Here is a 24244-nt window from a genome sequence, read left to right as displayed (position 1 = left end):
TGTTTCCCTCTTTGTAAGGTTTGTTTTGGGCTTGTTTAATTTTTTATAACTCTCATCTAGGCAGGTGTTGTTAAGTGAATACATCACTGACTCAGACGCTAAACAGCACAGAACGCCTCGATGTATCTGTCAGGATAATTAGCCTTGAGGATCTATTCTGGACCATTTATCAGATAAGATCGAGAAAGAATGAAATGAATAGGTTCTCCAGAGATTCAAAGGCTTACTTTTGAAGTACTGTGGCTGCCTCTCAGCAGCTGGAGACGAAGAACCACGCTAGCCATGTCTGCAGTAAAACACGATGCTGTTGAGTCTTGGCTCTGCAAAATATCATCTGTAATGGCACGGTAGTTTATTTACCCCATTCTTGATTAAAATCCTCCACTGGTTCTGATTTCTTTAGTCTGGTTTCCACGCTACAATCTCTTAATGTATTCGTTTTATTCTAAATAACACAATTTGATCTACACAATGTCTTAATCCAATCCAATCATTGGTTCAGTGACACATAGTAACCCTTAAAATAAACAAAGTGTGTTCAGCGAGAGGCTTCTTCGGGTCCGATGCAAGACTGAAAGATACAGAAGATCATTCCTGCCAGCAGTCATCAGCCTCCGGAACAAGACCTCCTCAAATTAATTATTATTATTATATACTACAATATTGAAATTCCTTTTGGGGATTAATAAAGTCTTTTTCATTTAATTTTCATTTTAAAATATCTTAGGAAGCTGATGTGAGATAATATTATTAATGCACATATTGTAGGGCATTTGTAAGGGGAGATAACTCTACATCTATACAATAGAGATTGTTTACGCAGCGCAAGTATGCTATTGTTAATATTATGTTGAAAACCTCTAAAGTTTTTGGAGTTTTGGAAGCTCCTGTTTCCAACACTAAGAATTTATAGCTTTGCTTATAGCGGATAATTATTCTTCTGTTAGTCTGCATGAGTAAAAGTGGATTTTTGTATTGCACATACATATGGAGATCCAATATGTAAAATAAAATTAAGGAAGTAAACTCATTAGTCTGTGCATAATGATTTTTCAATCACATCTCCAAAACATTAAAGCACTGTGTAAATTGTAAGTAAATAAATGTGATGGTTTGAAAGTATTTGCATTCTATATTTAAATGAAAACATTCTAAATTGGATGGTTGGTATGAATTTACAAAAGCGCAGAAAAATCAATTAAACTCTTCAGATAATAAAAATACAACAAGAGAAACCATAACAAATATCTTACATCTGCAATTCACACAGTCAACTAAACCAAAGTCCTTATCATTAACATATAATGATTTTTATTATTATTATTATTATTTTCAACATCACTTTAAGTTGAGAATTTTGTTTGTTTGTTTGTTTCATGCCAGGAAGTGATTAATAAGACTTTGGACATAGGAAAAAAAGACTGAACAAAGCTGTGTCATGTTCAAAGACAGCACACCAGATATAGCATATCACAATTAATTGGCTTAACTACCAAAAGCAACATAAAAGGTTTTAAAAAATAACATCATAAAGTGACTATACGCATCAGAGGTAAAGATTAATAAATTCACAATTCTTTGAGACAATCTGAAGCAGGGGTGCTCTGGTCCTTGAGGGCCGCAATCCTGCAGGTTTTTCATGCATCCCTGTTTCATTCATTCATTCATTCATTTTCCGAACCGCTTATTTCAATTCAGGGTCGCGGGGAAGCTGGAGCCTATCCCAGCTGGCTTTGGGCGACAGGCAGGGTACACCCTGGACAGCTCGCCAGTCCATCGCAGGCATCCCTGTTTCAAAACATTTGATTCAAAGGAATCAGTCATAGTACATAACTTCATTGGCCGTTGGATCCATTTAATGGAAGCCAGGTGTGTTGAAACAGATACACAGAAAACCTGCAGGACAGCGGCCCTTGAGGACCGACTTTGGGCACCCTGAAGAGACTGTGTGCAGGGGGTGAGACTGAAAAAGAGTGGTAAATACTGTATTCAATAAAAACACCTCTCTCTTTAAGACATACACTGTTGTGTTAAGGTTGCTTTTGAGAAACATGATAAATAAAACAACTTTACATTGAACACTGGAAGTAGAAATATTTTCAGCAAAATAAAAAAATGTCCATAGAATGGTAAGTTGCTTGTTGTGTGGTAATTTCACCATATATTAGTCACCTTTTTCCACGTGGTTATTTTCCGGTAAATCTTCTGGATTATGATACGGGGAGAAAATAAACCGATATGAGGAGATAATTCGCTGCCTGTGCGAAGAATAAACATGCAGCAACCTTATAACTTCCATTACCCACTCACACAGCACCCACCCTCTCTTTTTCTCTTTTGACAGAGAATTTCCCTTATTTTAAAATCCAGAATTTTACAGGTATGTTGCACCCTCTTTATACACTCACCAAATATGATATGTTTTCCACCACATCATCTTAATGTGTATCTAGTGTGTGACTAAATTAGCACTGCTACGTAACTTCGGACTAACATCAGGTCAAAAGCCTTACATAACATTAGTTGTTGTGCCTCTACAGAAAGCAAGGTCTCCTATAAAAATGTTCAGCCAGAAATAACATTTTAACTAATTAGAGAACCACTTGTAAATTTACCTTGAAGTGTTACAGACGTTGGGGTATAATGTGTCTGGAAAGATGGTTTTGTCCTTCTCCATACAGTGACCTGTTAATCACGTCGGGCGGCATTTGGGATGTCCAGTGAAATGTCAGAGATGGTCAGTGCCACCCTGACTATCTCAGCCATTTAGCTCCATTCCTGCTCACTAAAAAACTAAATTTGGTCTTTTCACAAGTACACAGTTCAAATCAAGTATTTCATAAGGGCAGAATGTACAGCTGTGGAGGAGCTATTAATGCTGAAAAACATATTCAGAATTTTGTGCAGCATATATTAATGGCTCTGTAGTGAAATCATCTACCAGCAGCAATAAGTCTTGACAGGAATACAAATAAGAGAAAAATAATCCCACTACTTGAAAATTCAGACACTTTCCAGCTGAGTTAAAGCTATGCTAAAGTTTCCTGTTGGCTGCGTTGAAACTTTTTCCAGCATTCAAACCTTGCTGAAGTGCAATTAAATATTGAAGTCTTCAAACTAATATATGCCACTCCAATCCACAAAAAAACTCATAACAGAGTTCCAGTGGTGTATTGTAGGAAATAAATGCACAATATGAAATTAATCATCATAAGATGAACAAAGCTATTTCTAGTATGTTAGAATTACTATTGAGAGCATGTATTAATATTTATAGTGTACTTCACACTATCATATTTGCAGAGCAATTTGGTTTCTAAAAATGGATATAGGACATTTAGATTTGCAAAACAACATAAAAGAGCTATCTCATTACTGTATTTATGTTTACTTGTACAGTATTTACAAGCCTCGGTGTAATTCATCCTATGAGTATTTGTTATTGTTTGGTTTTTCTTCCAAGCCTCTCTTATAAGAAATGACTCAGGGAAACTATAGATGTATGAAAAGGTTATTAAACTTTGACATGTTTCTTCAGGGTGTTTATTTTTCATCCATGATCTACATTTTTTATGGTTGTGTACCTATAGTACAGTATGTCAAAGTGAATAGGAATGAAGGACTCCATTTCTGTATGTAAGGGAGATGAAACAGAAAAAACAACAGAGGAGAGAAATAGGGAGAGGGAGAGAGATCAAAGACCATGGCAAAGCAAGGCCTTGTATCAAAAATTAGGTTGGAAGGCTCTCCCTCCTCTCTTCATCTGGTTCTCCCCTGATCATCAACCCTGAGGAGAATAAACTCAATCCATGTTAAATTATAGATTAAGGCCCAGCGTTGGCTATGGCTCGGCAGTTGGCGGCTGCATGCTCATTGAGCTGCACTCAGTTTTACACATTACTGCTGCTATTGCCTCACCTCACTGCCTTATTAAAATCAACATCAAACATTCTTCATAGACGAATAACATATTTCAAAAGAGACTGTATGAATATGTAAGAATTCTCTCTATGCTATGCTCTCTGTGAGGCTGATGCTGTGTTTTGTTGCTTTGTCAGTGTATTTAACTGTGGTATGACTATTGGGCCATAACTTTTTAGTCTTTTTAGTTTCTTTATAGGGCGCTTTAAAAAGTGCCAATTAAGATTTTATATGTATTATCTAATGAAAAGTATTAAACTAGAATAGAAAAGACTTTTTTAGGCTGCACTTTGGTATTTAGTTATCCCAAAGATATGGTGCAATCACAAAGAAACAGAGCAGATTAAGTTGACATGCTATCTAACTGGTGTATTGTATTAATTTACAGAGCACATGGATAAGTCACACAATTATGACCAAAGAATGTGCAAAATAACACAATGCAATTATCAGCAACGTCAATGTTTCAGTTAACCAGCTACTGCCCAACCAGTCTCCTCTGGCAGGGCTGCTGTGGACCCTGCAAAAACTACTTAAAAGATAATCTAAAAGCCCAACAGAGCCTGCAAAGAGTCTGTACTCTTTTATATATAAAATAAATAAATAAATAAATTATTATTATTATTATTATTATTATTATTATTATTATTATTATTATTATTATTATTGTTATTAATAATAATAATAATAATAATAATAATAATAATAATAATAATGATAATAATGATTATCATAATAACAATAACAACAACAACAATAATAATAATAATAATAATAACAATTATTATTATTATTATTATTATTATTATTATTATTATTATTATTATTATTATTATTATTATTATTAGTATTATTATTATTATTATTATTATTATACATGAGTTTTACTGAACTGCAGGCTGTAGAAATAGTTTAGGAAGGGTTTCCAGATCTTGTTAAATTTGTCTCTGTTTCTGTATAGACTAATGGGTATTTTCAAGATTTAGCAAGAAATTTTCTTTTAAGAGTTCCTTAGATTTTTGTGTAATTACATTACCAACATAAGTAATTTGCTCTCTTGCTATTTTGAAGGGGAAGTATGGTCTAGTTTGAGTATTCTACATTGACAGAAACAATTCACTTTTCATTAGGTTCAATCTGTAATCTGAAAAAATGGTCACATTTGACAAGTAATGATTATGTTACAAGCAGTAAAATATGGGGGTTTGTAATAAACAGCAGCAAATCATCAGCATAAAGGGAAAATCCATCATCCAAATTCATCATGGGGTCCAACCAGCAGTTGAGATCCCACTCCGTATTTGCAAATATGAGTCCAGGTTAGGAAGGAATGAAAAAGAAAGAGCAGCGTTCTGTCATAAGAACACAACCATCTTACCGCTGTGTTAAATAAAAAATTATTTTTAAAAATATAGGGTTGCACACTTGAAAAAGTTGATAGCAGAATTACAAAAGTTAAAAAGAGGTAAAAATTCATATTTGATAATTATTTTTTTTAATGACTGTTACAGCTAAAAGCAATCCTAATATAGTACAAAAAGTATACATTTTATTTATAAGATTTACAATGGAATGAAAATTTGACGATTGTGTGATTGATTGCTTTTGAGCAGCAGAGAGTTCTGTTATGCACTGGCACAAAGATGATCTATGTTCTTCAGAATAAAGCAAAATAGAGTGAAAACGTCTCTTTCTTTCATTTAATTCAAAAGTAACCATATATCTATCTTAAACTGTCAAAGCAGAGGGTTTCTTCTTCAGCTGGCAGGCTATGAAATAATAGTTTATGAAATATAGCAGATAAATTGCCTTTTATCTTTAAACAGTCATGTACACAGGCGGTTATATAACTCCAACATGACATCCTTATGGTCCACCCTCTGTGACAGAACCTCTGGACAATAGTCTTCCACAATCCAGAGCTGCTCTCCTCTGAAAGACCCTCTTTGACAGACGTTTCAGATCAGGAGGTCCTTGACCTCATAACAATGAAGACAAAGGATGACAGAGCACTATCTTTGACCTGGCTTTAGCTTGGCCATAAGTGAGCAGTGAGCTCTGTCAATCTTCGAAGGAGCTGGAAGTAGTTATTGCCAAGAATCTCATAAAGTAGACCAGAAAATAATTCTTTCACCCCTCTTCAGGCTATTCATGTAGGCCAATGTTACATTGACTGCTTTGCCATTAGCCAGAGCTAATAATTTCCAGCTCCTGAATATGCTAGCTTGTATCATTAGCTGCAAGTTCAGGGGAGTTAAGACATTAGTTTTGTCTTCCACTTTCAGGCGTAGTTAGTCAAGTTTAGTCTCTAGTTGGCCAAGATAAGATTTGAGCTCTGTGACCAACTGGTCACTGAGATGGTGTAGAAACCTAGCTATGGTGTTCAATATGAGGTTGTCTGGTCAGTCATCCTTTTTTGTTGGATTTGTTGCTCTGAGAAGCTGACTTGGATGCCATTTTGAGACCAAAATAGTTTTTTTTCTTAAAGAAAAAATGGACAGGTTTTCCAGGTGCAACATTGGAAAAGTGTATTATAAATTAGTATTAGAGCAGTCAAGTCAATCACAAATTTGTGAAGAACTTAAAGATGGACCTTGTAACGTTTCAACTTAAAATTCTGCATTCCTGACCTGTTTTGAAGGCCTAAAATGAGTCAGAAGCACTCCATTGTAAAGCAGTAAAGTTATGTTGTTGCATATTTAACACAGTAAAATTGTCTGCTGAAACTTCTGGATGTCTGTCTCATCCAGAAGTTACAAAAAAGAAAAGTGAATCAAAACAATGTGCATGTGACTCAAGTAAACCTTTTGTACTGTTCCTACTTCATGTTTTTTAGTCAGGCTTTAAACGTGTTGGTTATCTCATGTCAAACCTGTATCACACTCATTATTGGATTAGTTGTTCATTCAGCTACCTAAATGGATTGTTTAACAAATCTACCATCTTTAGTCACTATTTTGAACAAAGCTGACAGAATCTTGAAAGAAAATCCATTCAAGTTTGACATCTTTTTTGAGGGGATGCCTCTAGGCTATCAATGAGGTAAGATGCCACCCCTTTAACGTATTCGGCATGGATAAGGATAGGAGAACTACCCAACTGATTTACAGATTTACACCTATTTCTTGAAACACCTTTGACCAATCTTTATATATTGAATAATAATGTCAGGTTCTTTTGCAACAACAACCATTAGTTACCATGGAACAGCATTTTATTCACAAAGCTGGCATAGAACAAATATAAACTTGCCTCTTTTATATTTAACATGATGCCTTTTTCTCCTCTGTAAGGGTTTATTTTGCATGAAAAACAATGAGCATTTGATGCTGGCAAAGTCCGTCTTGGACATTAGAAAGTTGCATTTGTTCCAATCAACAACAGTGTGGCAACAATACAGCAAGTACAACATAGAGTAGTCTCTCAGTTTCAGAAATTGCATGCAAAGCAAATCTCTTAGGGCAGTTGAAGGCATCAAGATGTTCAATGTCAATTTTAAACATGCTTTCTGAACATAATCAGCATGCATCAGCAAACAAATGTATTCCATATAAACAAATTCATCATTTTGCAAACTGTACATAAATAATATTGAACAACCTTCAAAAGGCAGAGTCCAGTCTTTCTTCTTACACAGAAAGCAACTCATTGATGTATTCACGCTGTTGATATAGTGAATAATAAAATCAGTCACTCACGACATGCGGCTTGCAACGATAATAACAGTTACAGTTACAGCACGTGTGAATACATTTAAAGTCTGCAAGTTGAAAAAGAGATACATTGAGTGTTCATCACTTTGTAGAAAACAGCATGATGAACCACCCAGCTAAACATTCAAGTACAGAAAATTTGTTTGAAAATTATTTTAAAAATTAGCAGCATTCTTTGCTCTAAAATACTGTAAATGCTAATGAACATACAGACCAGCTTAAATGAACCTCACTAATGGAAAAAACCAAAATGGAGCATGTTTTAGTAGAAACACACTGCTTAAATATAACATCACAAATGCACATTCTAGTTACTAAATCTAGGTTACTGTCCAGCTCTAACTTATCGGAATTACTGTACAACTAACATTTCAGTGTCCTGTTGTAATGTCTCAGAGATTTAGGCAAATGTTGCACACATGCAGTGGATGTAGAGAGTTGTCCGGCTATAGCTAGAAAGCACTTGGAGAGCACAGGTCACTGCCAGGCAGCTCATATCTATATGGCAATTTTCACCCTATTATATAATCCTACATTCATTTCATATGTGTGCATTGTCAGATTCCTAGATTCAATGAAAATGAATCCACAGCGTCTTGACTATATGATGCTTTTTGTTACATGTTTATGTCTTAAACTGTCTCAGGCAGAGATGAAAATTCCAAAGATCCTGTAATTTTCCTGTTCTGGATTGCAGAATTCAGAATTTTGCCAGGATCCAGATCTAACTTTGATATCTTGTAAACCTGTTGGGAATCTGTGCTGTATTTTTGGTGAGTGTATTTATCCAAGCACCATTTATTGTGGAGTAGTATGCATTGTCTTATCTCAAAATTCCTGGATCCAGATGATAATCCAGATCACTCCCAACATTTAATGGAATCTAAGTTAGACCATTGACCCATTGAGAGTTTGAAAATCTGTGAAAAATGTGAATGAAATGTTGGTGATGATCCTCAAACCTCATAACCATGGCTCCATAAAAAACAAACAAACAAATAAACAATCATCTAAACTTTTTTAATCCCTCAGACTTTGGTCTGAGTTACCCACTAACCTCCTTGGTGTGACACTGTGCCTTCACACAAGTAATCCACTATGTTTATTAGGATGATCAATTTAACCCTTTTATCCTCTGAGCATAAATCCTGTTCTCTGTATCAATTACAATAATACATTTAAACTTACAGTAACTTTTGAAAAAAAAAAATTTCTCTTATTTTGAAAAACTGACAAGGGATTAGTGAAACAAAGTAAGGAAGAATAATTATAATTGTGGAGGGGACAGGAGTAAATAAGTTTTTTGTTTTACTTCATCTTTCCTTTTTTTCTGACTATAATAACTGTTACTTTCTTTAAATGTGATGTGTAACACAACTTCATATTTTCTTTTGTTCAAATAAATCAATCAGTCAATCCAGTTCTACTTATTATTATGTGGTTTGTTTGACTCAGGTGGGTAAAAAAATAAGTATTTTTAAAAATTATTGTGAAAGTTTATCTCAGCACAATGGAGTGAGGAATTTCTGAACTCATAAAGCAATGTCAAAATTATTTGTGCTTACCCATAATCTATTTTTTGGACATATATAGGTAATGGCAACACATTTGCATTCACACATACATTCACAACACACACAAAAAGGCTTGAAGTTTTGGATTCAGTTACAACAAAATCTCAATACAACTTTCCCCCTTTTTTCTTTCAAAACATAATAAGATATAATACTTATATGACATACATGCAGTTCTTTGAACAAACTGACTGAAAGCTTACTCAACAAATAATAAAAATAATGCCATGCAGCCAGAAATCTGTAACTAAGGTAAGACAGCCTGTCTTTAAACATTCAACAGTAAGATAATGCCCCAGTCTACATTCATAATGGCAATTTATGTGACATGTCACAGTGATTCCTTTTGTTTGTAAAGGCATTCCAACGGAGCTTGTGATTTTTGAGATAGTCCCAATACAAACATTACATTAATAAGTGTCCCTCTTTGGTCTCAGCTGTTTTCTAGTCTTAAATGTGAAACACGTTCAAATTTATATGTACCCATGGGAATACTGCCCTGTAAATGGAGTTGGACCATCTCACTCCTGAGTTTGACACAGTGATGCTTGGGAGAAGCCATAGGCTCAGCTGATTAAATCTGCTTTTCATTTACCCAGTTATAAAAATCACAAGGCATTTTAGGAGTCTCATGTGTGTCATTCAGTGACTCAACCTACTTAACACTTCCCTGCTGCAAAACCTTCTTTACTTCCTTCCTGTTAGGTTTCCAGCTGTTGCTGCTGCATTGTCACAAGACTCTTTGTTTGCTCTGTGCCTTAGATCCTCGCTGCACTCAGACTTTGACCCGAATGGTGTGTTTTCTATTGGCTTCACTTTGTCTGTGCACTCCAACCATTCATTGCTTTTTCCATTGGCACAGCACTCTGTACTCTGACCTAATTCAGTGCTTTGGCTGGACACTGAGGCTCTGCATGTCTGCTGGTAAGACGAACAGAGTTCCTGCCACTTCTCTCGATTGGCATCTATCCCATCCACCATTGGCTCTAACTTCCTGTTGAGCTTCAGTAGTGCCTGGGAAACACAAAGCAGTGTAAAAAGGATTATGTCATTGTTTGTTTTGTTCATCAAAAGGAGCTCTTAATGTCGAGTTTTAGTTGTCAAGGGTTAACTACCTGATACAGGGGTTTACAGATCCCATCAATCCATTCTAGCTGTAAGGCAGGGAGTTCATCTTTGCGATTCCGGTCAAAGATGGCCTGAAGGGACATGTCATCCATGACCAAAACTTCCATCATAAAATTTGACATATGTCTGGGTTTAAAAAAATAAGTTTTCCTTCTGTTGGGATGTTAACTGGATGTTAAAAAAAATGACATACCAAGAACAGGAAAGACAAATATCTGTATTACTTACTGCTGGTGTTAACTTAAGCTCAGATCGCTCCCTGTCCCCTTGTTCAAAGAATTCACTCGTCACCAGCTCGGCAACCTGCAGGTATCATTGAAAAACAATCACTTCAAAATTATTTTACTCAGCTATGAAGCAAAATTTTGATATTACAACTGGCTGAAAGGTGGCTACATAAAAAAACATTTATTTGATTTTTTTTCCAATCATGTTGTTCTAATAGTGTGCTCTTTTGAATGAGTCATACCGACTTAAACCTTTGAATTGCTATTCAGAAAACAAGTACCCTGATGTGCAAAACATATTAAACTGAAACACCACTCAAAACATGACATGAAGCAGCACATAGTGAAATTTTAAAAGTAGAAATAAACAGAAAATTGAAAAGATCAGCCATCACCAAAAGTCAACATCACCTTAGAAAACAAATGGATAGAAAATACAATATTTTACAACATACAGCAATAGAAAAAAACACAAATGTGCCAAAATAAATGTTGTGAATTGATTTTTTTGTTTTGTTTTATTACATTTTTAAATGTATTTTCTGTTGATCCTGATTTTCATTCAAAATTTTCTTTTTTGTTGTGATTTATGGAATTAAATATTTGTGATGTTTTGTACATAGATGTAATCTGCTGTTGTGTTTTTTCAAGTGTCATTTTCTATCTTTTTTATTGATGGGTTTTATGAAATATTGATGTGTTTTTTTTTCTTTAGTTTTCTTGGTTTTGTCTTGTTTGTTTTTGGACAGTGGGCAAAAAAGCATAAAAGGGGAATGGGACTGAAGTGTTTTTAAGCTTTGCAAATTAAACACTAGTCTGTATCCAACTCTAAGTAAGCGGATTAGTGATTGTGAAGTGAGTGAGTGGATTAGTGAGCGGATTACCAAATCAACTGGGCTATAATGGGTGACTTCTGGCAAAACAAACTAATTTAAATAAAGTTTATATAGAGATCTTTTGGAGTTGTACCTTCGTTGCCCATACAAATGGACTTAGGAAATTGCTATATTACAAGAACACACTACACGCATTAACTGTGGGGAATAAATACAATTGTTCTTCATGACCACACTGAAGCACATGCACATCCCAAGCTTATCTAATGGCTTCTATAAAGACAACTGGACTTGTGTTTCTTGGTTCTCCAAGATGTTTCATCCATCATCTGAAAGGCTTTTTAATTATAACCAGTAGAGTTTCAGCTTATAAGCACTCAGATCACACAGTGTCATTGACTCACCAGACCAACCTGTGGGTCATTCAGTTCAACGTTGACTGTGAATTGTTTACCTGTGTCACCAACAAAAACAAAAACAAATTCAAAAAGATTTTCTGAAATGGTTGTGAATCCAGTGGGTTAGGTACGAGGTTGCAGTGTAGGTGCTGGAAAGTTATATAAAAGGGATCTGAGGCCACCTCCTCAAAACCATTCACTCATTGGACCTTGAGACCAAAAGAATTTTAGTGACGCAGATTTTAGAAAAGAGGTGAAACTTCTTCAAGAACCACAAAATAGAAGTCCAGTTGCCTTTATTTAAGTTGATCTGGATGACTGAGAATCTACATTAACATAAATCCTTCATGCTTTGTTGGAAAGTGGCAGAACTGTGTGGTTTAAGTCTGTAACTATAACTATAGTAACCATTCAAACCTGCTTGGATATCTTCCAAGGACGAGTGACAGCTCCCAGATCACAAGCTGTCATCAGCATAGACCTGCCAATGATATAAGAGCTCTCTGTACAACTTCCATTTTTCTTTTCACTGTCACACTGATTTTGGTTTTTTCAGAATAAATGTTGAAACCTTAGAACTTCTCTGTGTCCTTCGTCGGTCCAGCTGAAGTCTCCAGATAGAACATGCTCAAAGAATTTGGTTCTGCGCCTTTTAATTGAAAGAAAAATTCAGGACCACTGAAAACATAATAATCCACAGGAATATACTGGAGCCATGCTTCCCAAACCCCATATTTTTTATTATATGACAGATGTAAAACTAACTAGAGAAAGACCACTTACTCAAAGTGCAAAGTAAGGTCTGTGGAGAGAATAGCTTGTTTCAATAGTTGCATCATATTGCTGTACTCTTTAGAGCTGAGGTTTGCAAAGATATTGTGGCCCTGCAAGAGAAAACACAATAGTACACAATGTAAGAATACATATCAAGAATTAGTAAAAAGAGGCTAAACTATCCCTTTAAACCCCACTGCATTGGTAAAGTCATTACTCACTGTCAAATGAAGCTCCTATTTGCAATTTTAATTAGCAATGCGTATGGACTTTCTCTGTGCTGTGCTAAAAGAAATCAATGCAAAACACTGCTGGTGATCAAACTGATCTACACTTGAAACAAAGCACCCCCTCCTGATGAAACTAGTGGTTACTGGTGTTGCTTGTCAGCAATTTGTGCATAGCATTGTTCCAAAGTTGAAATTGCATGTCAGTGGCTTTCTGTAAGTCCAGTGGTCAAAATACAATGATAAATCATTTTAAAATAGCTAGCAGAAAAGTAACAATAGAGAATCAGCTGCCCATTATTGAAGTTTTATGGCAACTGTTTTCTTATCCTTTTTCTCCTTCTCCTTCTCCCCTTTCCTCTTATTTTTTAGCTGATGTATTCGGTCCATTCAAGAACATAGTTGATAACAATTTAAGATTTTAATCAATATTTTGACGTTATGTCATCTATTATTTAACCACTGATGTGATCTATTATCTAATATGCCTCAAGATCCATTGTCAGACATCACTGTCGCAAGTCCAGATGGTGCAGCCTCAACCAAATTAACAAACACTAAGTATGCAAAAAATCTAGTGTAGATCATTTTGAACCATATCTTCATCATCAGCAAGTATCCCCTTAGTCTATCCATATCTGTCTCAAGTTTTCAATCTGAAAGTTTTGATGGAAAAGTAGCTCCCAGCAGTTTTATGAAAGCATGATGATATCCAATTAACATTGTACATGAATGGTATTACCTTGTTTCCATTTAGTAGAATGTCTTTTTCCTCAATGAAACACAAACACACAAGCGCACGTACACACACACACACACACACACACACACACACACACACACACACACACATATATATACATATATACATATATATATATATATATATATATATATATATATATATATATATATATATATATATATATATATATATATATATATATATATATCACAAAGCATTAACTCACTTTGTTGCATAGAAGTTGCATACCCTGTCTTTTCAAACTTTATTGTGAAGCTGGCAAAGAATTCCATCCCATAATACCAGTGTAAAAACACACATTTCTGGCTTCAATATTAACTTGTGGGATACAGGAATGAATGCTAGCCCTTGTATTGTGATTGTGCTGAGTGTGAACCATAGTTATATTACAGCATACTACTTCAGTAGAGTGAATAGATATCTAAGTTTAATCAATAGTAAAACTTTAATGCAGTCAAGGTCCCAACAGAGAAACTGCTGAAGTTTAAATTTTAACACAGATTTGAGTTTTGAATGCAGTGTTATTGTGTGACTCATCACATCCATTTCCCAAACCTCTCTACTGTTTGTTTCGCCACAAACTTATATATGGACAAAGAAAAGGAATGTGGATTAAACTAATCCACAGACCTTAATGCAGAAAATTCCTTACTTTCTACTGCACTTTCAATTGCCAGTGGTCAGGAGAACTTTTAGAACTGTTAGATCAGGAGAAGCATAAATTAATGTAAAATTAATGAGGTCTGTTTGCTATGAAATCCAAAAATATCTGGAAAAATCTCTCTGTTGTGGTTCACTTTATTTTAGTTAAATTGATCTGCAATTCCTGTCATGTGAATACAACCTAACAAAAAACAAACCTTGTCACAATCTTACAACTCACAATTGCAACTTACAATCATGGGCTCAATAGCACTATTATGTGGAAAAACATACTTATTAAATGCTCTCTGGTTGACAATTTGCAGCATAAAGGCTGGGTTAGACTTAGTTAAGAGAATAAAATATCTCATGTTATTATTGTATGAAGCTCTGCAATGGAACTTTGTCTTTTCTCCCTGCAGTCTTATTACATAACAGAAGTAACGGCTTACAGACTTTCCCTTCTTATGTTTGCAAAAATTACTTTAGGTATTATGCACTTTACAGATAAAATAAACCACAAACAGAACTCACATTTTTCTTGGTCATTTCGAGTCATTGAATGTCTCCAAGTATGGATATGTACAATATATGTATATATAGTTGAATGTGTACTGGTTTATAATGCAAACTGCTCAGATATATATTTTTTTTTCCACACTAACCCACATGACCCACACTGTAACATTTAAGACCGTGTATCTGCTTTGTACCTCATTTTTAGCATATATTTATTTTTATATCTTGTTCATATCTCTGTTATGTACTGTCCTTATATATGGCTGTCACCAATGAAGATAAAACTTTTTAATCTTAATCTTTCATAATATGCATTGGTTCTGTTTTGTTGATTGTTTGTTTCTGCTTGCATGTTAGACTTCTTGTTCATGGTCCATGTTATCAAGGCTCTCTTTCCAAAAAGTCTTGCTCATTAAAAAAATTAACTGCTGCAATGAATACACCATCGACCAACCCTAAAATGAGTACAAAACCCAGAACTGTTTAATGGTGGGAGAATAATAACAACACAAGTTTTTACTAATTACTGAAAGTGACAGTCGATTACCTCAGAAGCTTAAAACATTTAATATTTTGTTGTTAGTACTGATATCAGTTCTGTAAATGTTAAAAATGTAACTATGCTTTGCATTCACTTTTTTGACCTGCAACTCTTCACTTAAACATGGAAATTATTGGCCTGACCTCACTCTGCAGGATCATGACAGCATGGTTGAAGTGATGATGCTCCAGGGTGGCTGATGTTCCATACAGCAACGCCAGAGCAGAACCTGTCCTGCAGGAATAACAGGGCAAAGCTTTTAATGATATCAACAACATATCTATACACGTTGTGGCCTACATTTACAAAGCAGGCCTTTTTGATGTATATACTTGGCCTGAAATGCATTGTTGGTGCCTCGGTGGTCCAAGTCATGGCATAAACAGCCGACCATCAGTGCCAGCATCTCTGCATCTGAGAGGACATCTTGGAAATTTGCTGTCTGCACAAAGCAAAGCTGATGGTCATCAATACATGTATAGAAATGAACCACAGGAAACACTTTGTATTTATTAGATTAAATTTTATTTGTACAAATTATTTCCTTCTTCTTCTTCTTCCTATGATTATTATCTATATTTTATTTCTGTTTTATTTCGTTTTGTATTTATGTATTCATGTTTTGTTTGAAATAAAAATGACTAAAATCCCAAACATCCCTTTCAGATGCTGTTTCATCAAGTGTAGTTAGTTTTTCAGGCCTACCACTTACACGCACCCTTGAAACTTACCGTGATCATAACAAACATGCACTGGGACACATTAAAAGCATGCCTCCAGTTATGATAAACTACAGTTCGGTAGTTTTTCCTCACAGTCAGGAGCCAGCGGCACAAAACCTACAATGAGGAAAACATACAGGTAGTACTCAGTTTCAGAAACACCAAAATCCTAAAGACACACCTTGCAGGACAAATTCCAGCCTCACCTCATAATCAATTTTAAACTTTTGGACAACACCAAGTTCCAGAAACATTCTGAGTGAAGCCGTGATCATGGCATCATTGTCCAAGGAGAAGTCATTGAAGTGGAATTCGTCAATGCCAAGCTCACTGCTCAAGGGGATCTTGGCAGCCTTGGGAGGAGAGGACAGAGCTGTCAGTCACACAATGCCAGGAAAGATGGTAAAAGGACAATCAACTCTCAAGTTACCAATTATATTTTACCCTTAACCATTAACCAAATTCATATAGCATTTATAACCCTTAGTGTTTTCCGCAGTTTCACTCTGGAGATTACCTTAAGTCTGTCAACCTCTACTTTGGAGCAGGTGGCATGGTAAGATAACATCTGAAGAAGCAGAAATCATATGAATTGGTGAGATACACAGGAAGGATTCTCGTGCTGATATCATACTGTAAGGGGGTTGCCTGGGCTAGGTAAGACCATATAAAAAAAATCAACCCTGCAGAAGATAATAAAGATTTTCTTAGCATCTTCCACTAATTCAATTCATGACAGAATCAGGTTAAGAAAAATTATGCCTTTACCTTGAAAACTTATTTCTTGCAAAGTTATTGGTCAGCAAACAGGAAAAAAAAAGATCCCTCAAGGGATTAAAGAAACAGAAAAGACAATGTGCCAGAAATAAAGTACTGTATGTTGCCTCAGAAAAGTGGTGAGGAGACTGGCACATGTATTGTGATGAATTATTGAAAACAGTTTAAATATTTATATGTAGAGAAGCAGAATTATGTTTTCTGATGTGATTGATAAGGTTAGATACTGGGCAGTGGAGCAAAACACACTGGGGCATGCTAATGAATATGAGGACAGTCTGTTAAGATTAGCATTAATCATTGACACCACTTTATTCTCACAGACACAGTCTAAATAAAAAGTTTAATTATTATCATAATTTTTTTCAGATGAATTTTTATTTGTCTACAGTTATTTAGCAGACACTTTTATCCTAATCATTATTAGCATACCACCACAAAGAAAGAATAGGAAGATAAAAAAAAAAAGAAAAGAAAAGTCATACTGCATATTTTATGTCCTCCACTGTGATTTAGAATTAGGACATTTGGACTAATGAAAATGCTCACATCAAGTGCTACAGATTGCTTGGCCCATGTTTTCTTGACTTGATTGTACATCATAGTATTGTTAATTCCAAGTCCACAGAAAATGACAAATGCCTGCACAAAAAGAACAAGACCAACAGTTAGTGCATCAAAGTTCGGTGACTACACAAAGTTTTGTAATAGTGGTACAAATTTTAAACACTTGACCTCAAACAATCTCTGATCTGCATCATTGAAAGTCTTCCTGTCTAGGCGGTTCAGAATTTGAGCAACCCCTGGAAAAAACCACATATATCATTGACTGTAACAGAAATTAACTTAAAAAAAAAAAAACCCAACTATTTCTGGCCAACCTACCAATTATCTGATGAGTGCGATTCCATATAGGGACACATAACACCGATCTGATGTGAAAGCCTGAGGCCTGATCTGCCTTTAAACAAAGCAGACAGAATAAGAAAACTTGTTTGGTTCATAATGAATGTTTCTAATGGTTAAAATGTGTATTTTTCATTGGGTTTGAAATAAAAATTTAAACTCTTATGGATCTGCTGATTGCACCACTGTATCCACACCTCAGCATCAAAGCGAGGGTCCTGACACACGTCACTGATGTTAACAGGTAGTCCTGTGGAAGCCACCAACTCAGCAATGCTGTTATTGATCAGCCAGTCTGAGCAAGACAACTTCTCCATGCTGATATGACCGATAAAAAGAATAGAAAAAAAATATACTGTTTATATCCATGTATATTAATTTACTATTTGGTTTAAATTTCCATCCATCCATCCATTTTCTGCCGCCTATCTGGGGTCGGGTGGTGAGGGCAGCAGCCTAAGCAGGGAAGCCCAGACTTCCCTCTACCCAGCCACATTTGCCAACTCTGCGGGTGGGGGATCCCAAGGTGTTCCCAGGCCTGCCAAGAGATAAAATTCCTCCAGCATGTCCAGCATGTCCCGAGTCTTCACCGCGGTCTCCTCTTGGAGGGATGTGCCTAGAACACCTCACCAGGGGGGTGTCCAGAACGCATCCTGATCAGATGCACCTTATCAGGCTCCTCATGATGCCGAGGCGCAGCTGCTCAACTCTGAGTCCCTCCCGGATGACCGAGCTATCTCTAAAGGAGAGCCTGGCTACTCTGCATAGGCGCAATCCTGTATACGCTATCTCATTCTTTCGGTCACTACCCACAGTCATGGCCATAGGTGAGGGTAGGAAAATAGATAGGCTGGTAAATCAAGAGCTTTGCCTTGTGGCTCAGCTCCTTCTTCACACATCGGTGCAGCATCTGCATTACTGCTGCTGATCCGCCTGTCGATCTCACGCCATCCGCCATCCTTCGCTCACTAGTGAACAAGACCCCAAGATATTTAAATTCCTCCACTTGGGGCAGGACCTCACTCCTGATAAAGAGAAGCCTTGGCAGAGTGCAACCATCACTGACAATGAATCCGACTTACTGCCAGCAATTCGGACCAAGCTCTGACACCTGTCGTACAGGGACCGTACAGCTCATACAAGGGAGTCCAGTACCCCATACTCCTGGAGTACCCCCTACAGGAGTCACTGGGAGACACAGTCAAATGCCTTCTCCAAGTCCACAAAGCACATGTAAACTGGTTGGCTAAATTCCCATGCCCCCTCCAGGACCCCAAAAAGGGTATAGAGCTGGTCCACTGTTCCGGGACCAGGACGAAAACTACACTGCTCCTCCTCAATCCAACATTTGACTGTCCGACGTACCCTCCTCTCCATGACCCCTGAGTAGACCTTACTGAGGAGGCGGAGGAGTGCAATCCCCCTGTAGTTGAAGCACACCCTCCGGTCGCCCTTCTTGAAAAGGGGGACCACCAGCCCAGTCTGCCAGTCCAGAGGCACTGTCCCCGATGTCAACGCGATGCTGCAGAGATGTATCAGCCAGGATAGCCTCACAGCATCCAGAGCCTTAAGAAACTCAGGGTGGATCTCATTTATCCGCAGGGCCTTGCCACCAAAGAGCTTTATAACCACCTCAGCGACCTCAGCCCCAGAGATAGAAGATTCCATCCCTGAGTCCCCCAGCTCTGCTTCCTCATCAGAAAATGTGTTGGCAGGATTGAGGAGGTCTTCAAAGTATTCCGTCCACCGACTCACAACGTGCTGAGTTAAAGTCAGCAGCTCCCCGACTCCACCGTACACAGCGTTGACGGAGTACTGCTTCCCACTCCTGAGTCACCAGATGGTGGACTAGAATTGTCTCAAAAGCCATCGGAAGTCATTCTCCATGGATTCAATGAACTCCTCCCATGACTTGGCAATAGCTGAAGCCGCATGCCGTTTAACCCATTGATACCTATGAGCTGTATCCAGAGTCCCACACGCCAGGACCACTGCTTGCCATGCCTCTCAGTCACTCCCCTCCAGGTCTCAATGTCATTGCCTACATGAGAATTGAAATCCCCAAGAGAACAAGGTAGTCCCCAGAGGGACCCCCCTCCAATACTCCCTCCAAGGACTCCAAAAAGGCTGGGTACTCTGAACTGTTGTTCAGTGCATGAGCACAAACAACAGTCAGAACCCATCTCCCCACCAGAAGGCAGAGGGAAGCTACCCTTTCATCCACTGGGGTAAACCCCAATCTGCACACATCCAGCCGGGGGCCAATGAGAATGCCCACACCTGCTCTGTGCCTCTCACTGGAAGCAACTCCAGAGTAATAATTGTTTAGTGGTACTTTCTCAAGGGTACCGGTTCCAGAACCCAAGCTATGCGTTGAGGTGAACTGGAACCACTCAACCTCAAGCACAAGCTCAGGGTCTTTCCCTGCCAGAAAGATGACGTTCCACATCCCTAGAGCCAGTTTCTGCAGCAGAGGATCAGACTGCCAGGGTCCCTGCCTCTTGCTGCCGCCCAGCTCACATTGCACCTGACCCCTACGGCCCCTCCCACAGATCGTGACCCCACAGGAGGCATGGTTTAAATTTAATTTCCAGTATATTATAGATGTCCTCTACCTGATATCTCGGTCCATGTTGCACAGGGGAGACATGAGCTCAAATGTTTTGGAAAACTTCACAACCTGTGAAAAAGCCATATATCACTATGACCTGCAACATCTGTGTGTAAATATGAGAGAGGATTTTTGCACTGATAGTTAAATTAGAAGACATCAATAAAGTGTGGATAACTTTCGTCACTAACATAAGCATCCAAAAGAGTATTTATAAGCTACAAAAGACAGGTCTTACGGGAGAGTCAATGTCCTCTAAAAGAAGAACAGAGCAGCGTTCACACTGCAGCAGTGTAAGTGCACGCTGCATGATCTTCCTGACAATCTTTTCCAGGTCAGTCTGCTCTTCAAAAAGGTCATTGACCACCTCTAACAAAGCCTGCGACAAGAAGAATTAACACTTTGATTCATGTTAATTATACAAACGGTGTATATTTACATCATAGTTACTAAGTTTAAACTCAATTTTACCGACCAAAAATAACTAGTAAGCACACTTTAACCTGATGTGTTAATAGAGAGTGTACTTGTGATGTGCATAATGTTTAATAAGATTACATGCTTACTTAAACATATAATCAGATACATACAAAAATGAAACATCGCTTTTAAAAAGAACACTTTACAACATCTCACCCTACTCCTCTCATACTCCTTGCGAGACTCTGAAAACAGCTTGGCATTGGAAATTGATATTCCACAGAAGGGCAGGTACATCTGCAGCACCTGAGGTAGAGAACAAAAATAAATAATGATATCGTATATAAATATGCTATGAATACTGGCTATTTTTTGGCTGAATAAGAGGTTTTAAAAGGGAAAAGAGAAAGCTAGATTGGAGAAGAAAGCCATGATTGAGTCAGCCATCTCTCAGCACAAACTTCTCTCTGATAGATTTCCTTTTAATGAAGTATTGATTTAGAGAAAGTGTGAGACATCAGGGGTCCTAAAGTACCTGGATAAGCTGGCAGATTGTGACTTTACCTACATTTTTTACTTTGGGTATTGCCTCTATCCACACACAAAAATACACATAGATAGATAGATAGATAGATAGATAGATAGATAGATAGATAGATAGATAGATAGATAGATAGATAGATAGATAGATAGATAGATAGATAGATAGATAGATAGCACTTTGCACACAAAACCAGACAAAGTGCTTTACATACTAAAAATGAAAATATGAAAAGCAAATATTGATAAAATTGAAAAATGAGCCTTTATTTATCAAAACATAGGACTCAGTCACAATCATGATTTTTCCGGATCTGAAGTAAGAACAGATGTTTTGGGATAAATAATTTTTCAGAATTTTTGTGCCACCTTGTGGATTAGGTGGAGCAATTAGATGCAGTTAAACTTCTAAAAAATATTGTAATCTACAAAAAGTAAGATTTTTTTTCTAATTTGTTTCACCAGCACAGACAGATGAGCAATTTCAGCTATTATTTGCCATAACTTTTGTCTAAATAAGAAAACAGTACCATTCAAATCCCTAAAATGTGCAATATATACTCTCCCCATAGGGGGAGATAATGAAATAATTGAAGCTGTGGAACCAAATATAAAGCTATAACACATGCACATTCCAGAGAGCTCAGAGAGCAAACGCTGCATCATCTTAAAACATTTTTCCTAAGTGTGTATATTGTAGAAATATTAAATGTGCTGTGCTTGAGTAAAAGGTTGACATCTTATTTTTTATATAATTTATCTTTAGCTAGAACATTGTTCTTCTCTCTGCGGCCATTAAGAAGATTCAGACTGAAAACATCTTAGTAAACTGAAGTGTAAATGTTACTGTGTGCTGTGTCAGTATTTTTAGTGACTAAATGCACATCCAATGTTATCACCATTTCTAAAATGTCGTCAATGGAACTAAAAGAATGTAAATGATAAATTGTATAGTTTGTGTGTGTGTGTGTGTGTGTGTGTGTGTGTGTGTGTGTGTGTGTGTGTGTGTGTGTGTGTGAATGTCTGTTTTTGTTTTTCTCCAAACAAAATTGAACTGTACCTTCTCATCGTCCTCAGTGAATGGGGTACCCATTGGATTTTTATTAATTGCTTGCACAACACCAATGATTTCTCCATCACTGTTGCAGATGGCCATGCAGAGGATGGTCTGAGTCTTATAGCCGGTTAACTTGTCTATCTCATCACTGAAGCGGTGGTCCTGGAATTGTTGCCACATAGACACAAGTTAGACAGTAATGACTCAAAATTCAACGCCATATTTCCTTAGTAGCGGAACAATTGACCGCGCAGCATCACATCGCCACAACGTGTGGGTTTTACGAGCCTTTGTCACAAATAAAAAATATCTCTGGCGCAGTTGTTTGAGCAGCTTAGATTCATTATATATATATATATATATATATATATATATATATATATATATATATATATATATATATATATATATATTATTATTTTTTTTTTTTTTTTTTTTTTTTAAAGGTATATATGGGGAATTTATTACATCTAATTGCTTGCGCTCTACTATATACCTATACTATTGCAGTAATAGTCCTCAGGGGGATCCACATCACCATGTTACCTCAGCCAGCTCAGCAGCCCAGGGCCATGAGATAATGATGTGGAGCGCAAGACGAGATCTGGCCAGTGGAAACCTGAAAGAATGAACGTTTTCTTTCCTCCATACTTCGGTGGTTACCATAGATTGAGTCGTTGCTCAGAAGGATGGGGCTACAAAGAAATGTACTCTCCAAAGGGACACATATTCTCCTTTTTCTTTCTTTCCTTTTCTTTAAAAAAAAACAAAAACAAACAAAAAAACAAAAAAACAAAAAAAACTTTGGAAACTTTTTCAAGTGGAAATGTGACCACAGGTGCTCTCTAAACAATAGAGTAATTATTAAGAAGTTAAGAATTTATATTAAATAAACTTGTATTAAATAATTTAAATAAAGCCAAATATCTGCATTAAATTGTGCAATAGTGTAAAATTTGTTACTATTTACCTCGTATGCGTTTGAGATATTTACAGTTTCTCCATGCTCCGCCACATATCCAATGATGCCCTTCCCCCATGGGACTTGTACTTCATTGGAGTTCAGAGTGCTGGATGATGGTCTGACTGTGGTGCCTGAGTGCACATCAAAGAACTTGGACACCAGTGTCCTTTTGTGAGCGGGACCCTCCACGAGAAAAAGTGAACACCTGTCTGCATCTACCAGGATGCACACGTTGATCAGAATTTTATAGCTAAGGTTGGTCAGATCCAGGTCATTAGATATATCCTTCACTAACTCTAAGAAGAACTCCCTCTCGTTGGTTTCTCTTAGCCTGTATTTGTAGTCTATGGCACTGGATGCGTACTGAGGCACGTTGACTCTAGACTCAAGCAGGGCGCTCAGGATGTGCGCGGTGGTCGGTGGCAGCGAACTGGCTTTACGCAGAAGCGCACGGCGCCTCATACTCGATTGAGACTCGTGGTCGCTCAAGCTCACATGCTCGTCGTATGTGCGGTGCGCAGTGTGGGCTTTGGAGCGGGCGAAGTTCCGCCGCAGCTCCATGTGAGACGATCTGCGTCGGAGCCCGTCAGTGCTGGTCGGCCAGAGCGGGTCCATGGCAGCGCCCCGCTTCTCCTCGGCTGTGGACACTTTCGACGGTTGATGCTCCTTCAGCCACCTGCTCACCTGATCACATTTGGCCCTCCGAACGACATACTCCTCAAAAAGGTCCGGGTGGCAGTCCAAAAACGCCTCAATATCCGTGAAGTCAAACGCAGTCATACTGCTTGTAAGGGCCACTCTCAAATCCAATAGAACATGAGTTGAAGGCGAGTAGATGATGGGTTGAAGTGGCAGGAAACGAGCTCCTCGAAAAGTGAGGTCCTCAAAAAATTATTTATCCATTCCCAGTTTGTTTCAGTCCATTATGGACTTTTCCCTAAAATGCTGGGAGCAGTAAAGCTCAGATTGATTAACTTTCTT

The 24244-nt window shown here is 37.3% G+C and overlaps 1 protein-coding gene across 1 annotated transcript; it reads right to left on the bottom strand.

The window, feature by feature from the left end:
* Positions 1 to 9895: 9895 nt before the first annotated feature.
* On the bottom strand, positions 9896 to 24043 carry pde11al (phosphodiesterase 11a, like; the record flags this gene model as incomplete). The annotated part of the gene is made up of 20 exons (XM_079241105.1): positions 9896 to 10222; positions 10324 to 10407; positions 10565 to 10639; positions 12215 to 12278; positions 12369 to 12446; positions 12581 to 12681; positions 15410 to 15500; positions 15599 to 15708; positions 15998 to 16105; positions 16195 to 16341; positions 16506 to 16556; positions 17315 to 17407; positions 17501 to 17568; positions 17651 to 17726; positions 17869 to 17989; positions 20287 to 20351; positions 20521 to 20661; positions 20919 to 21008; positions 22303 to 22461; positions 23270 to 24043. 20 exons carry the CDS (start codon positions 24041 to 24043, stop codon positions 9896 to 9898), a joined length of 2823 nt encoding a protein of 940 aa, XP_079097231.1.
* Between the last annotated feature and the right edge of the window lie 201 nt (positions 24044 to 24244).

Source organism: Telmatherina bonti, assembly GCF_933228915.1.
Source record: "Telmatherina bonti genome assembly, chromosome: 5".
Classification (NCBI taxonomy): domain Eukaryota; kingdom Metazoa; phylum Chordata; class Actinopteri; order Atheriniformes; family Telmatherinidae; genus Telmatherina; species Telmatherina bonti.
The sequence above is the reverse complement of the archived record's forward strand: the minus strand, read 5'-3'. Positions and strand labels throughout refer to the sequence as shown.